Genomic DNA, 16571 nt, shown 5'->3' on the forward strand with positions numbered 1-16571 from the left:
TTTGTTTTAAAGTTATGAGAATGATAGATTTCCCTTTTATTCCTTGTCTGAAAGAAATATACATGTGACTGTAATGTTGATGATGATAGGGGTGATGGTATCTGTGACGATGATCGTAATGGTGGAAAGCACAGGCTCATGACCACCACAATCTGCATGTTTTCAATTTTTTTTAGGTTTTTTTTTTTGGCAAGGCAATGGGGTTAAGTGGCTTGCCCAAGGCCACACAGCTAGGTAATTATTAAGTGTCTGAGGCCAGACTTGAACTCAGGTACTCCTGACTCCAGGGCCGGTGCTCTATCCACTGTGCCACCTAGCCGCCCCATGTTTTCAATTCTTAAGGTGATGACCTTGGAACTTTTGTGTGTACTATCCTACACAAACATAATATTCTGAATATTTTAACTATTACATTTCCAAATTGCCAAATGCAATGATCCAGATTTTCTCAGGGTCTAAGTGGTACAATGGGGGAGTTATATGGCAGTGAATAGAGTGATGGGCTAGGTGTCAGGAAGACTCCTCTTCCTGAATTACAATCTGGCCTCAGACACTTCCTAACTGTGTGACTCTGAGTAAGTCATTTAACCTTGTTTGCCCCAGTTTCTTCATTTAAAAAATGATCTGGAAGAGGAAATGGCAAGCTACTTCAGGATCTTTGCCAAGAAAATGTCAGATGGGGTCATGAAGAATCAGACTTGACTGAATAACAGCAGCAATTTCTCTTTGGGGGTAAAGCCCTATGAGGTAGCTCATGTGACCTCATTAGCTAAATGACACCCTCAATAATTTGCACTTTCAGACCGTACCCATCAGATCACTCTCTCTTCAAAACAATGAATATTTTTAGCATGGTGCTTTGTTGGATGCTATTGGGGAGGAAGAAATAAGGAATTTGAATGCAGATCAAAACATACTATTTTCACCTTATTAAATTTGTTTTTTGCTTTTTTTCCTTCTCATGGTTTTCCCTTTTTGCTTTGATTCTTCCCTCATTGCATGATCAGTATGGAAATATGTGTAACATAATTTTATGTGTATAATCTATATCAGATTGCTTGATATCCTAGGGTGGGGGAAGAGTGAGAGGGAGAAAACATTGCAATAATGAACATTGAAAATTATCTTTAACTGGATGCTATTGAGAACCAAACTGAATAGGCAGACTATAGAATTCTGGGAACAAAGAATATGACAGAGTATGCAAATATAAGAATAAACTTTTCGAATTACCAAAAAGTCTTCCATTTGGTGGACAATATAGTGGAAAATTCAAAATAATTGCATTTGCTGATCTAGAAGCATTAAAATCTACATACCAACAAGCATCATATACTTCAATTTTCTTTGATTGCCTAGTGCCAGATTTGGGATGAGAAGACAGAGGGAAAGAGCAAGATTTTTCACCTCTCAGGGCTTCCTCATTTATAAAATAAGCAGGAGAGAAAAGACATCTTTTAAGGTTCCTTGTGAATTCTAAAGTTATATAGAACATAGAGCCATAGACTTGGAATCACTTTGCATCTGTTCATTTGGTCTTTCTATGATGCACAACATTCATTATATTTGTTTTTTTACATCACAGTAATATTATGATAATCCATCCACCAAAAAGTTTTTACTCATTCTTCAAATAAGGTCTTATATTCTGTAGTCAAGCGTTTGCCCCCACATTTTTTAAACTCTGGAATTTTCCCTTTTTTGCTCCCAAATGTACATTGTTCATTTTAGTTGTCGTACTAGATATGCATCCTAAGCTTCTTTCCCTCTGCATCACCCTTTCTGGAAATAAGTGAAGTATCCTGGGATGCTCCATTAACTTTTGAGCTCTGCTAAAAATAGCTTCCGTGAAATTATTTTGGTTGGTTTTCCACTACCATTCTGCCAGAAACCTGAATATTTTTCTCTATTCTTCTTTTGACTCTTTATGTGAAAACTTGCTGTTCTCAATATTCAAAGAGAACACTACTGACATCATCATCATTCTATGAGCTATTTTCCCCATAGTGGTGATACAGCTTTGTGCTGATCCTAACATGCTCTCAAACCCAGGCTTCCTTGTGAATGAGGGCATGTGATTTCCCAATGACTTGGCAGAATTAGAGAAGCACTTTGTGTTTTGTGAACAAAGCAAAGATAACTATACTACGGGGTTTAAATGCCTCATATGCTAAACAGGTATGCTAATTGTTTCCTTCAATAGACCATTTGAATGGGTTCAGGTCACTTCATCCATTTAATATTCTCCTACAGGCAGTTGTCTTAGTGGTCCAGTTCGGGTGACCGCTTCACATTTTTGCTTTGAAAGTCTTGTGGTTGGGCGAGTGAGAATCAGATTAATATCCACATCTTTTGACAATATCAATTACTAACTGTAGTGGAGCTGAAGTTTAACATAGTCATCAGAGGAAATGCATTTTAAAGCTCTTTGCAAACCTTAAAATGTCATGCAATGCTAGCTTTTTTAAAAATCATTTTATTGTTATTATAAAATGTTACTTATACTAGTACAATAGTTAATTTACACTCCTTCTGCTGCCTTTCTTACCACTATTTTCTCCCCACCCTCCCCCACCTTGGATGCAGGTGGTTCTTCTTAAGTTAGTCTATTCTCAAAATGGTGGACTTTAGCCATTTTTTTCCTAAGGTAACTAAGTGATAGTGTGGATAGAACACTACTAAGTCTGCAGGCAGGAAGATTTCAAATCCTGCCTTGTGTGACCCCTGCCTTCTTTAGTTTCCTCATCTATAAATTGGGGATACTAATCCCTACCTCCCAAACTTGTGAGGATAAAATGAAATAATTTTTGTAAGGCACTTTGCAAATCTTACAGTGTTATATCAATGTTAGCTATGATGATGATTATTATTATAGAGTAGTAGCACTGTACGACTGGTTGGTGAGTTTCTACCAGCAGATCCACTCAAGAGTAAAATTATCTCTCATCACATTTTTCATTTTCACCCTCCACTGATTTGGAGCTTTCTCCAGACAAAAGCCTATTCTGTCTTTGCATTTTGGATTACCATCTGATTGATTTTAATAACCACTGCTATAATTGTCTGAGCCAGCCACACACTTATTGTGTGATTACAACCTATTAAATATATAGCATCCCTTGCCAAGTCATTCATTTACTCTCTACATACTTTGTAGAAGTCAAATATCCTTTTTATCCACTGGTATCATCACAATCTCTGTGATGGAACTCCAACTTCTGCCTATACTCATTTACCAGTGGAACATATGGGATTAGACACTAAAACATTCATCAGAAAGTGAATGTATTTATTAATACACCATTCAACTTAAATTGCAATGTCCTTTGTCCAAGAAAACCTACTAGACATGATACTCTAGGCTTCTGGCTAGACTGTTCTATTCAGTTCCTCTTCCAGGATCTGCTAGACTCATATTTTCCATTTAAGACCCAATTCACTTTCCTTTGTAACCCTCAGAGGCTCCCTTCAGGCTATATAATAACATTCAGACAGATGAACATTTAAGATCCAGGCACTGCCTCAGCTATAAAGCCTTATCCCACAGCAATGTACCATTTTTATCTTCAAATGCCACTGGACAGCTCAACTTGTCCTCCCACTCAACATGCATGAAATGGAATTTATAATCTTTCTCCATAAATCCACCTTCATTTGACATTTAACATTAACATTATAATAATAGGCACTGTCATTCCTCCAGTCACTCAGATAGACTGATATCAAGGCAGAACAGATGGAGCATTGGTCATGGAATCAAGAGGAACTAAGCTCAAATCTGGCCTCTTTCAGTGCAAATCACTGAAAAAAAAAATCTATCTCAATTTCCTCATCTGCAAAATAGAGATAATAATAATAGATAGCATGTACCTCACATGGTTATATTGAGGACGAATTGAGATGATATTTGTAAAGCACATGGTACATAGTAAGCAATATATAAATGTTAACTATTATTCTTTACCAGCTGAAGACATATCCTCTACATGCTCATTCATTTTCTTGTCTCCACTATCCAATCAGTTGTTATGTGCCTATTATGTGCTAGATAGTTTCTATGCCCTAAAAATATGAAAAGAGCCAAAAGACAATCCCCACCAATTCCATATTCGTGATATCTCTCACATATGATCACTTATCTCTGAATGCCCTAGTTCAATCCCTGATATCCTCTCACCTGGGTTATTAGAGTGTTATCTAGTGACATCCCTGCTCACAGAATCTCCCCACTGCTAACTGTCTTCTACAAAGCTGCAAAGTGATATTCTTAAATTAGGTGTCTGTGTGTCACTCTACTCAAAAAGCTTCAGTCTATTTCCTTTAAGATAGAATGTGAACTCCACTCTTTGAGATTTAAATCCCCATCTTCTTCAAGTGCAGTCTCCTAATTTCAGAAAATTTTTAGGTCCCCACTCCCCATTCTAAAACAATACACATACACTTTGTCAATAAATTGTGTTTTGTAGTAGAATGTGAGATACATAAGATCAGGGTTTACCTCATTATTTTATTTGTATCAACTGAGTCTAACAATATCTACAACATAATAGTCATTTAATGACCACTTGTTTTCTAGTTTGTTGATGCATCTTTTCTCCTCCCAGTTAAATAGGACAATTCAATGTTCCTCATATATATTCTGTGTTTACCTGCCTTCAAGTCTTAGTCCTTGCTGTTTATGCTAATATATACCACCCTACTTCACCCTAGTCTCAATTCATATTTACCTTTTGAAAACTGTTTTGCCTTACTCAGATGCCACAATTCTTTACTCTTGGAAATCTGTTTTCTTCCTAGTTGGCAATCTAGGGAAATAAATCAACTATCCCTATCCGATACTCTGCCATTTACTGCTTGGTTTTAATAATAATTATTATAACAATAGCTAATATATGTTCTATGTATATAATAGTTAATATATATTTTAAAAAGACTTTATAATATTTATATCATTCTATCCTTTTAATAATCCTGGGAGGTAGCTGCTAGTATTATTATTTCCCCTTTTACAGACAAGGAAACTGAGCCAAGTAAAAGTTAAGTGATTTGTTCAGAGTCACTCAGATCTGGGTGTCTGAGGCAGGATCTGAATTCAGTACCTCTTGACCTCAGATCTAGGGACCTATCTATTGTACTACCTAGCTCCCTTTTACATTTTATTGCTTGTCATATTTTTGTATGTCACATGAACCTACTATATATAAACTTCATGAGATAAGCTAGTTTCTTATTCAATATATATGCCATATATAAAAATCTTATATTAAGCTTATATTATACAAGCATATATTAAGTACCTACTATTTGTCAGGGACTCTTCCATGTGCTAGGGACAAAGAAAAAGTCAGAAAGTTCTCACTCTGAAAGAACTTACTGTCTAGTTGTGGGAACAACATATACATATGGAGATGCACAGATTGGTAAAAGGTAAGTAAGTGAGAGAAAGTGGTATTTGAGGGAATCAGGAAAGGCTTTATGTGCAAAATGGTATATAAACTCAAGCCTTAAAGGAAACTAAGGATTCTTAGAGATGGAGGTGAGGGAGAAAGTATACTTTATTCATGGGAAAACAGTCAGTACAAAGACATGGAGGTAGTAGCTAATAATAATTTGTTGAATTTAAAAGTTGATGTGCCTTGCCTAAAACATGACATGTAAACAAAATTCCCTTAATAAACTGTAAAAAAATAATGAATCAACTGATATTTTTCTATTTTATCTTCTTTTGTTTAAATGTTTTTTTCTCTTAAGAGTGATTCTTTTTCACTCTTCATGCTTTAGAGAAATAATTGTCTTTATCATTTTGAAATAATATAAAATATTTCTCTTAAAAGGTGAAGTTAAGGGGCAGCTAGGTGGTGCAGTGGAAAAAGCACCAGCTCTGGAGTCAGGAGTACCTGAGTTCAAACCTGGCCTCAGACACTTAATAATTACCTAGCTGTGTGGCCTTGGGCAAGCCACTTAACCCCATTTGCCTTGCGAAAACCTAAAAAAAAAAGGTGAAGTTAATAGTCCTAGAGACTGAGTTGGAATCCTCACTTACCTGTGGAAATCTAGGAATCTTTACCTCCTTTGGCATTAGTGTGAAATAGATGACCTCTAAATTCTTCTAGGTCTAAATCTCTGATCTTTTATTCTTTTTATATATTTTCACATAAGCAAAATAATCTTATTGCCCCAATTTATCACAATTCAATTCAAGCCATTAACATTAACCATTGGTTAATCAAATATTGTGCAACGCCCTATGGAAGATTCTAGGAATGCCTGTGTCTTATTCTTCACAAATCAAGATTTGTCCTGATTATTTTTTCAAATTTAGTTATTATTATTATCACTAAAATTCTATTAGTATTAATTTATTGTTAATTTAGTTTTAAAGTTCATCTTTTCAATGAATTTTTGTTTTATCTTTTTCCATTTGGTTCATTCTGCTTTTCAAGGCATTTTCGCACTGAATTTTTGTACCTTTTTTTACCATTTGGTCTATTCTGTTTTAAGGTGCTGTTTTTTCAGTAATTTTTTTATGCCTTCTTTACAAAATTGTTGATTTTTTACAATGATTTTCTTACATCACTTTCATTTCTCTTTTCTTTTTACTTGATTTTACCTTTTTACTTGATTTTAAAATTCCCTTCTGAGCACTTCTGTGGCTTGAGACCAATTCATATTTGCCCTCTTCTAAGTTTGTGTTTTGACACCTTGTCACTGTAATAATTTTCTAAGGTCAGAATTATTTTCTGTTTGTTGTACATTTTCCAACCTATTTCTTGACTTTCAACTCTTTGCTAAAGTGGGGCTCTGCTTTCAGGGTAGAGAGCACACCGATCCAAGGGGCAGGGGTTTTGTGCTTCAGAGATACTTCTAAGGACCTGTACTTTCACAATTCTTCCAAGATGGTATGATCTTAGGAGGAGATGTAAACATATGTAAACACACTACTCTCCTGGTCTATGAAAGACCACAAGTGCTCTTTTCTGTCCTGGAACTGTGACAAGGGTACCAGCTCCCATGCAGTCTAGTCTTAAGGAAAAACCACAGAGTCCTGCCCCCAGTGCCAACAGAGACATTGGTAATCTTCTAACCAGTTGTTGGACCCCCATACTGTCTGTGGTCTGAGAGCTCTGAAAATAACTGTTACTACTATTGATTCAATGATACAATGATTCAATGATTTACTGCATCCAGTCAGATGGAGCAGCCTATTCTGTACTGTGCTCCCGTGCAATAAATCTTTCCTGCCAACCTTCCAAGTTGGAAGTCCCACCGGTTGGAAAATTGTTTTACCCCATTTTTTTGTGGGTTGTTCTGCTTCAGAGGGATTTTAGAGAGAGCTCAAGCAAATCTTTTCTCCACTTTGACTCCACTCCAAAATATTCCCCTGAAAACCTGTTCACTTGTCTTGATGTCTCCCTCAAACACTAGGTTCTTTCTTTCTTATCTCTCTCAATCACGTGCAGCTATCCTTCTTCCTCCTGAGCCCATTTGGGACAGGCCAGAACATAACTTTCTCAAAATCACTGTCTTGGCTTGTGTGAAAGATTTTTGTTGTTGTTTTGTGGTTTCCCCCATTTACTATGGTGGTAAACTTTTCTGAATTCTCTTCTTCCTCCTCTGTCCTGTTTTAGTCATTCCTCAAGGTTCAAGGTACAAGCTCTTTTCTTTTTTAATATCTTTCCTTAATGAACTAATCCTACTTTAAAACTGTGATCTTGGATCCATTGCCTTGCAAAAACAAAACCAAAGAATTTACTGAAAAGGCAGGACATATGATATAGTCTTTGAATGCCAGAGGATTTTGTACTTGATCCCAGTGGTGACAAGGAGTCACTGGCATTTATGGAGACGGAGAGTGACATTGAATAAGTGACTGGATCTTCACCTTAGAAAATCACTTTGGTGTCTAGAGAATGGATTAGTGAGTGCAGACACTTGAGGAAAGTAGACTACTGCAGTAATCCATGTATGAAGTGATGAGGGCCTGCACATGGAAGCAATGTCAGAAGACTGATGGGATGAATGTGAGAGATGTCACAAAGGGGAAATTGACAGTCCAGGGCAACAGATGGACATTGGAATAAGACACAGTGAGGAGTGAAGTGAGCCTGAGGAATTGGGAGGATGGTATTGCTCTCTAAAAGGTGATTGTGGTGAGGTAAAAGGGAAAAATAAGGAATTTGGTTTTGGATGTATTGAATTTAAGAGTTCTATTGGAATACAATTTGAACTGTCTGAAAGATTTTTAGAGATATAATAGTGGAGGTAAGCAGAGAAGTAAAATAGGTAGATCTAAAATTCATCAACATAGAGACAGTAATTAATGAGAGCTGATGAGAAGAGATGTCCAAGAGAGAAACCTATAAGACATCTTTGGTGGGAAGTCATGGTTTGGATAAGGACAAAGCAGACTAAAAAGGAATGGTCAGAGAGGTAGGAGAAACAAGAGAGAATAGTAACCTAAAAACTTAAGAGAGAGTAGACCATCCAGGTGGAGAGGGTAATTGCCTACATAAAAGGCTGAAGAAAGATTAAGAATGAAGATTGAAAAAAGTCCATTGGATTTGTCAACTAAAAGATTGCTGATAACTTTGAAGATTATAATTTTAATGGAATGATAAGGTCAGAAGCAAGTTTTTTTTATTGTGGGTCTTTAAATGGGTCGCAAAAAGAGAAAGCCAGGATGAGTTGCCATCAACTCATGACCACTATCAGAAAACCTAACAAAGAATAAAATCCATGACTAGCATGAAATAATGAAGAGTTAAATGAACAAAGCCAAGAGAATGGGCCTATACAATAACAGCAATTCTTTTTTTATAAAAAGTAATTAATTTATTGTTATTTTGGTACAAATGATTTTTTTTAATACATTACTAAAATATTCTCGTTTAAGAGTAAATATAATGCCCCCTCCCTCAAAAAAATATAGACTGTCATGAGAAATAAAGTAAAGGAAAGTGAAAAAAATGTACTTCAGTCTGTGTTCCAACACCACCAGCTCTGTCTCAGGTGGATCACATTCTTTATAAGTCCATCACAAAAGCTACTTCCATATTTTTCCACTGTTGCTACTGCTGATTGCAACTCCCTCCATTCATACCTCCCCACTACCATATACTATATTTTGTCTCTCCTTTCACACTGTCCCTCTTCTAAAATGTGCTGTAGGGTAGCTGAGTGGTGCAGCATACTTTTAACTGGCCCTGGGGCCAAGAAACCCCTGAGCTCACATACTGCCTCTGAGACCCAGCAACCACCCAGTCCCTTGGTCCTGGACAGGCCACCTAATCCCAGTCCCTTACAAGAAGTAAAAAAGAAAATGTGTTATATCTGACCCCCACAATCCACCCTCTCCTCCATCACTCACATTCCCCTTCCCCACTCCCCTTTCTCTACTTTTTACTCTAGATGTCTATACCCCATTGAGTGTATATGCTGTTTCCTCTCCGAGCCACCTCTGATGAGAGCAAAGATTCCCTTCTCCCCTTCCATATCCTTGCAATAGCTCATTGTAAAAAGGAAAAATCTTTTATATGAAGTATCTTAGACTTTTCTACCTCTCCTTTCTCTTACTCCCAGTACATTTCCCTTTTAGCCATTGACTCCATTTTTACAATATATTATATCTTCAAATTCAGCTCTCTCCTGTGCTTCATCTATAAAAGCTCCTTCTACCTGCTCTATTAAAAGAGAAATTTTATATAAATATGATCAGTATCATTTTTTCTATGCAGAAATACATGCAGTTCATCATCATTGAGTCCCTCATATTTTACCTTCTCCTCCACTCTCTATGCTTCACCTGAGCCCTGTATTTGAAGATCAAACTTTCTGTTCAGCTCTGGTTGTTTCAACAGGAACAATTGAAACTCCCTGCTTCATTGAAAGTCCACCTTTTCCCCTGGAAGAGGATGTTCAGTTTTACTGGGTAGTTAATTGCTGGTTACATTCCAAGCTCTTTTGCCTTCCAGAATATTATATTCCAAGCCCTATGAGCCCTTAATGTAGTTGCTGCTAAGTGTGATCCTGACTGCACCTCCACGATATTTGAATTGTGTCCTTCTGGCTGCTTGTAATAGCTTCTCTTTGACTTGGGAGTTCCAGAACTTGGCTATAATATTACTGGGGGTTGGGTTTTTTTTCAGATCTCTTTCTGGGGGAGATCTCCAGGGGCAGATCGGTGGATTCTCTCAATTTCTATTTTGCCCTCTGCTTGTAGTATATCTGGGCAATTTTCCTGTAGTCAAGGCTCTTTTCCTGATATGACTTTCAAGAATCTCAATAATTTTTAAATTATCTTTCCTGAATTTGTTTTCCAGATCAGTTGTTTTTTCAATGAGATGTTTCACATTTTCTTCTAATTTTTCATTCTTTCAGTGTTGAAGTAGACTACTGCAATAATCCATGTATGAAGTGATGAGGGCCACATGGAAGCTGGAAGCAATGTCAGAAGAGTGATGGGGTGAATGTGAGAGATGTCACCAAGGGGAAATTGACAGTCCAGGGCAACAGATGGACTTTGGAATAAGAGATTTGTCTTGATTTCTCATAAAGTCATCAGCTTCCTTTAGCTCCATTCTAGATCTGAAGGATTTGTTTTCCTCAGAGAGTTTTCTTATCTCTTTTCTCATCTGGCCAGTTCTGCTTTTTAAAGCATTCTTTTCCTCAATAACTTTTTGAGCTGTTTTATCCATTTGACCTAAGCTGGTTTTTAACATGTTATTTTCTTCAGCATTTTTTTTATCTCTTTGACTAAGCTGATTTCTTTTTCATGTTTTTTCTGCATCTCTCTCATTTTTTCCCCAATTTTTCTTCTAACTCCCTTACTTGATTTTCAAAATCTTTTTTGAGCTCTGGCATAGCCTGAGCCCAATTTCCATTTTTCTTGAAGTCCTTAATGCAGGAGCTTCTACTTCCTCATCCTCAGATTGAGTATTTTGATCCTTCTTGGGATCATAGACAATGTATTTCTCAATGGCGTTCCTCTTTTTTCTCTGTTTACTCATTTCTCCAGACTGTGCCTGGTTTTGGGGTGCTTCCTGAGCTTTTGAGTGTTATTGAGACACCCTCTCCACAAGGATTTCAATGTGTGAAGCTCTAACTTCTCTCGTGGTCTGTGAATGACCACAAGTTCACCCCTCTGCCATGGGGCTAAGGGGGGGGGTGTTCTACAAGGGGGCCTAGACTGCGATCAGGATCTGAATGTGGTCAGAGCCCTCTCCTCTCCCCTACCTTCTGTAGGCTGAGCACTCAAGGCTCAGTTGCCTGGGGGCTCGTGCTTATGCTCCACTCCTGCTTACTAACTCCATGCCTGCTTCAGATTCCTTGATCTGGGCTGGCAGGAGACCACTGCTGCTGAGCTGACCATGCTGACTGCAACAACTACCCTGAAGGCCTGGGCTTCACACTTGCTCTGGCAGAAGTCCCCTCCACTGATCCTCCAATTTGTGCTGGGTGCTCCCCAGGGTGTAGGTCAGGAAACCCCCCCCGTTGCTGTGAGCCTTGACATCCAGGCACCCTGGAGCTGCCTCCAGGAGGCTGAAGTTTCTTCACTCTGGCAGGCCATGCCTCTAACCCCATGGAGCAGAGCCTTTCCACTATTTTCCAGGTTACCTTGATTTGGAGAATTGCCTCACTGGAACTTTCTGTGGGTTCTGTCTCTCAAAAATTTAGTTAGAGTCATATTTTTAAGACTTTTGAAATATTATGGAGAGAGGCTCTTCTATTGCTATCTTGGCTCTGCCCTCAATAACAGCAATTTTAATCAAAGAATAACTGAATGAGTAAGCTATTCTGAGTATTATGAATATTAAATTCAACTACAAAGTACCTAGGAAGGAAGATGCTATTCCAGAAGAAGTGATAAATAGAAATATGCATGGAATATTCTACAAATATATAATGATGGTGGCCCTCTCCAGCACAGGATGAGGAAGAAGGAAGGTAGACAGTATAGAGTTTAAAATATAACCAAAAAAATTAATTTACTTTTAAAAAAAATAACAACCATGATTGATGTTAAATGAGATGTAATTTCATCTAAAATCTATCCATTTTTATTTGCAACTTCCATGACCACCTTTAAGTCATTATATATTCCAATTATGAACACATATTGATAGCATATTTTCTTTGTTCTTTTAGGCATTAGTAATATTATTTTCATATGACATTTGTTGTTATTCTGTCATTCAATCATATTTGACTCTGTATGACTCTGAAAAACCACATTGTCTACTGGGTTTTCTTGGCAAAGATACTTCAGTGGTTGTCATTTCCTTCTCCAGTTTTATGCAGGAAGAGATTTGCCCAGGGTCACATAGTTAGGAAGTGTCTGAGGTCTGAACTCTGGTCTTTCTGATCCCTTGCCCAATGGTCTATCCACTGTGTCACTTAACTGCTCTTTTATATGTTAAACATCACCAAAATTATTTTCTGTGATTTCTAAGCCTTTCATTTAACTTTGTCTAGATTGCCAAAATAAAGTTTTCAAACCAACTGAATACAATTTATTTTCCATTTTACCATAAATCCATAATTATGGATGTAGATGCAATGGAATTAGAGAAGAAAAAGAGCTATCGCTAGCAAAGAACACACACATCTGTTGTGTACTGGAAGCCAAGAACAATCTTAAATAAAACCCTCATTGCTATATTAAGCAAGGAAAAGGTCAATGGCAATAATCTGCATGTCCAACACAAGGTAGAAAGGTCTTGCTTTTCCCTGTGGTGTTTCATTTTCACACCTCACACTGACATTTACTAGGAGTGCCCTTTACTGTGATGGGAGGTCATCTTAAAGTTAATGCTTACCAGCAGGATAAGGACTGTAACTTTAAATGGGGACATTTGCTCTTGGGAAATATACTCCTAGAGAAGCAGCTAGGTGGACAAAAGGTTAAGTTTAAGTGAATGAAGCTGAATTTAAATTCAGTCTTAGTTATTTACTAGCAGTTAGTTGGAACTGTGGAGAGAGTGCTGAGGCTGGAGTCAAGAAGACTCATTTTGCCTGAGATAAAATTGGGTCTCAGACACTTACTAGCTCTCTGATTAGTTTTCCTTAGTTCTTTCATCTGTAAAATAAGCTAGAGAATGAAATGGCAGCCATACCCAGTATCTTTGCCAAGAAAACCCCAAGTGGGGTCACAAAGCTATTTAGAAATAACTAAACAGCAACAATAGATATTTACTGATTATGTGACTGTAGGCCTAACTTCTTCACTAAACTTCTATTTACCTTAATCCATCTGAAAAGGAAATGGCAAATCAACCTGGAATCTTAGCCAAGAAAACTCCATGGATAGTATAGTTCCCTGGGTTACGAAGACCTGGACATGACTGAACAACAACCTAAATGGGGCATACATGTTCATGGCTAATACCCTCCCTCCACTGAATTTAGTGCATGCTAAGGGGTCATTGGTTATATCCCTCTAATATGAATTCCAGATAAAAACAGTAAGAAACAGATGGAAAATTTTAAGGAAATCTATGTCTATAGCATGATTACATCCTAGTTATCTATGAGTCAGAATCACAAGAAGTCAGGAAATACCCTTTCTTTTCCCTCAATGGTAGCAAGAGATACTCTTGTTCCTTGTCCAAATTTCAGCTCCCCTCCCAGGATAGCAAGTTACACATGAACAATCATGTTAAACATTTCCACAATAGCTAATTTTCAATGAGTTTTTAATGTCTTTTCTAAGCACATGTTTGTTTCTCATGTCAACCATCTGCAAATTTCTAAAGGACTACATCTGTTCTTTTTTTTTTTCTTTGTATCACCAGCAATATGATTGGCACATGTGGCACAACAAATGTTTGGTTGCTGTATTATGGTCATAATACTGCAGGACTTCTCACACTGGAAGTATACTCTGATGTCAGACAATCTCCATTTTAGGGAAAGTATCCAGGGTAGCAATATCTTTATTCCTTTTTCAGTTCTACTCTTGATTCTCTCATGTCTAGACTTTTTCTACCATGTCTTTCTCTACTACCCCCAACCCTCCCACACAGGATCCCACTTTTCAGCATTTTCTTCCACTATTAGAATATAAACTTTTTGAGGGCAGAGTTATATTTGTATTTGTATTCCCAGCACTTTATCACATTGTCTGGTAAATAGAAAATACATAATAAATGATTCTTGATTTGATAATTGTAACACTTAAGAGTCATGAACTGCACTCCTTTGGTCTTAAAAAATTTGAAGCTAGTTTATCTTTGAGTGACTAGATTTTTCTGACTCTCTGTGCAAAGCTAACTCTCAAGGAAAGAAAATAATGAAAAAGAAGAAAAAGAAAATTCTCTTCTCCCAAAAGCACATGTGAAAAATATTGAAAGTTTGAAAATATAACTTACAGGAATTCCACGCTTTGAAATTCTCTCAACACTTGTAAACTGATGTACAGCAAAGCACACCAGGTATGTGCTCATTGGAACAGACTTCATGAAAATTGTTCTCTTCCATTTATCATCCACATTCTCTTCTCTCTTCAGAAAATAAAAAAAAATCATTTTATTTGTTAGTATCATTATCATCATTTATGTCTAAATTAGATAAATGTTTCCCATTTACTATTATCTCTTTAAATTTGTCATAACAAGAATCAACACTACTGTCAGATTATTTATTTCCATTCCATAGAACAACAAACAGCATCATAGAATGTGTAAGGAACTGGTCTTGGAGTTCAAGAGCTGTCTGTAGGCATACTTGCTCAGTGGCACTGGATGAGTCTCTACCTCTCAGTGCACTAAATGACAAAGACTTTAAGAGAAGGTACCCAATTGCATTGGAAGATAAAATTTCTTTTTTCGAGAGCTACTGATACAAATGAAATTGCAGATTCAATTCCAGTTCCTAGGTACACACACACACACACACACACACACACACACACACAGAGGACAAAAAAGAGCTATTCTTCCTTGTGACTTAGATAAAGCAATTCCTCAATATATATATTTGTAAATTCAATTGTATTTTAATAGAAGAGTAATCAATAATCATTTTCCTGAATATGAAGAGCACCTTGCCTCTTTCACTCTTTTGGGAATGTGATAATTAGTATTGCCTTGGAGCTAGAGAGAGAGAAAAACACCATTGCCTAATAGATGTAACCAGAAATTTTGTACCTGAGACAAATACTGTACCTCTAAGGCAAGTGGCATGAGAGATCATTGGGAGGAACTTCAGGCTGCAGGAGAGATATAATGCTAATTATGGAGGGAGGAGTGTCTAACTCTAAGATTTGGCAATTTCATAATTAAACTAATAATTCTTTTAAGAGTTAGTGATATCTTTTGTTTCCAAATCACCTTAAGAGTACCTTTTTTATGAGAACAATGAATTCAGGAAAACAAACAACTTATCAGTCTAATCTGAAAGTATGTTCAGAGTTCCAAGTCAATAATTCTGCACCTCTGCAAAGATTCCTTCAGTGCCAACTTTGGTCAATATAATCTTATAATATTTAATTTTGATTTAAAAATTTGTTTTGATAAATTAGATACTTGGGTCAGTTGTTTCTTCAACATGTGCCTGCCTTAGAACCCCCATTACCAGGAAATTAGGGTGTAGTCACTCCTACTGTAAACCTGAGAGCCAGGACTGAGGGATTGTGATAGGATCAGTGTTCCCTATTTTCCCAAAAAAGAATTGTTTTCTTTAAAAAGTCACAAAGTCATCCTAGTCTTCTTTGGTCCAAAGTCTTATAGTCATATAAGGGTATAAAAAGTTCCCACCAGGGGTGGCTAGGTGATGCAGTGGATAGAGCACCAGCTCTGGAGTCAGGAGTCCCTGAGTTCAAATCCGACCTCAGACACTTAATTACCTAGCTATGTGACCTTGGGCAAGTCACTTAACTCCATTACCTTGCAAAAACTAAAAAGAAAAGTTCCCACCTACATGGAATCAGTGCCTCCTCTAAATGAAGACCTATCACAATACTCTGCCCTACTGTCCAGATTCATTTCCATAAGGAGATTGTTGTCCTATGTAATTGAAGAATGATTGAATGATGGCATGCCTTGTACATTATGTTTATTAGAGTGAGGGGAATATTGTGTAAAGATATCCTTCTCACTGCCTTTTCCAAAACCATCATCACCCCGAGACCTGAACTACTAGGAAATAGGACTTCTGGCAATGGCCCTGATGCCATGGGAATCCTTGGCCTTTAGGATGTAGGTGCCTTCCATCTCAGCAAGATGCCATAGAATTTCAGTAATGCCAGACAGAACACCAGTATGGTGATTTTTTTGGACAACTTTGTGATTACAGGGTATGGAAAACTTGTCTCTTGATGGTCTTAATTATCAGTAAAGTGATTGAATTGGTGTATTCAGTGCTAGAACTCAAAGACTTTGGTTTCCTGGAAGCTGCCCAAGTGGGTCATGGAAATAATATGTTGCTGAAATTTGGGTTCCCCTGATTTTGAGGGGGCCCTTCCAAGGCAGGAGATTCTGGTTTTAAGATTACAGAAAAGTACTAAGCAAGAATAAGAGATTATTTGGTCCTTCCAGGTGCACCTTGGTCCCAAGTCCACCCTACCCTACTCCCTC

The 16571-nt window shown here is 37.3% G+C and overlaps 1 protein-coding gene across 2 annotated transcripts in view; it reads right to left on the reverse strand.

The window, feature by feature from the left end:
* ENPEP (glutamyl aminopeptidase) overlaps nt 1-16571 on the reverse strand; it is a 113104-nt gene that overhangs the window by 65945 nt on the left and 30588 nt on the right. For both annotated transcript variants that reach the window (XM_074228708.1, XM_074228707.1), the window contains exon 3: nt 14367-14498. In XM_074228708.1, coding sequence (XP_074084809.1) covers nt 14367-14498 — 132 coding nt within the window. The remainder of the gene's footprint in view (nt 1-14366; nt 14499-16571) is intronic.

This window comes from Macrotis lagotis, chromosome 3, assembly GCF_037893015.1.
Source record: "Macrotis lagotis isolate mMagLag1 chromosome 3, bilby.v1.9.chrom.fasta, whole genome shotgun sequence".
Lineage (NCBI taxonomy): Eukaryota > Metazoa > Chordata > Mammalia > Peramelemorphia > Peramelidae > Macrotis > Macrotis lagotis.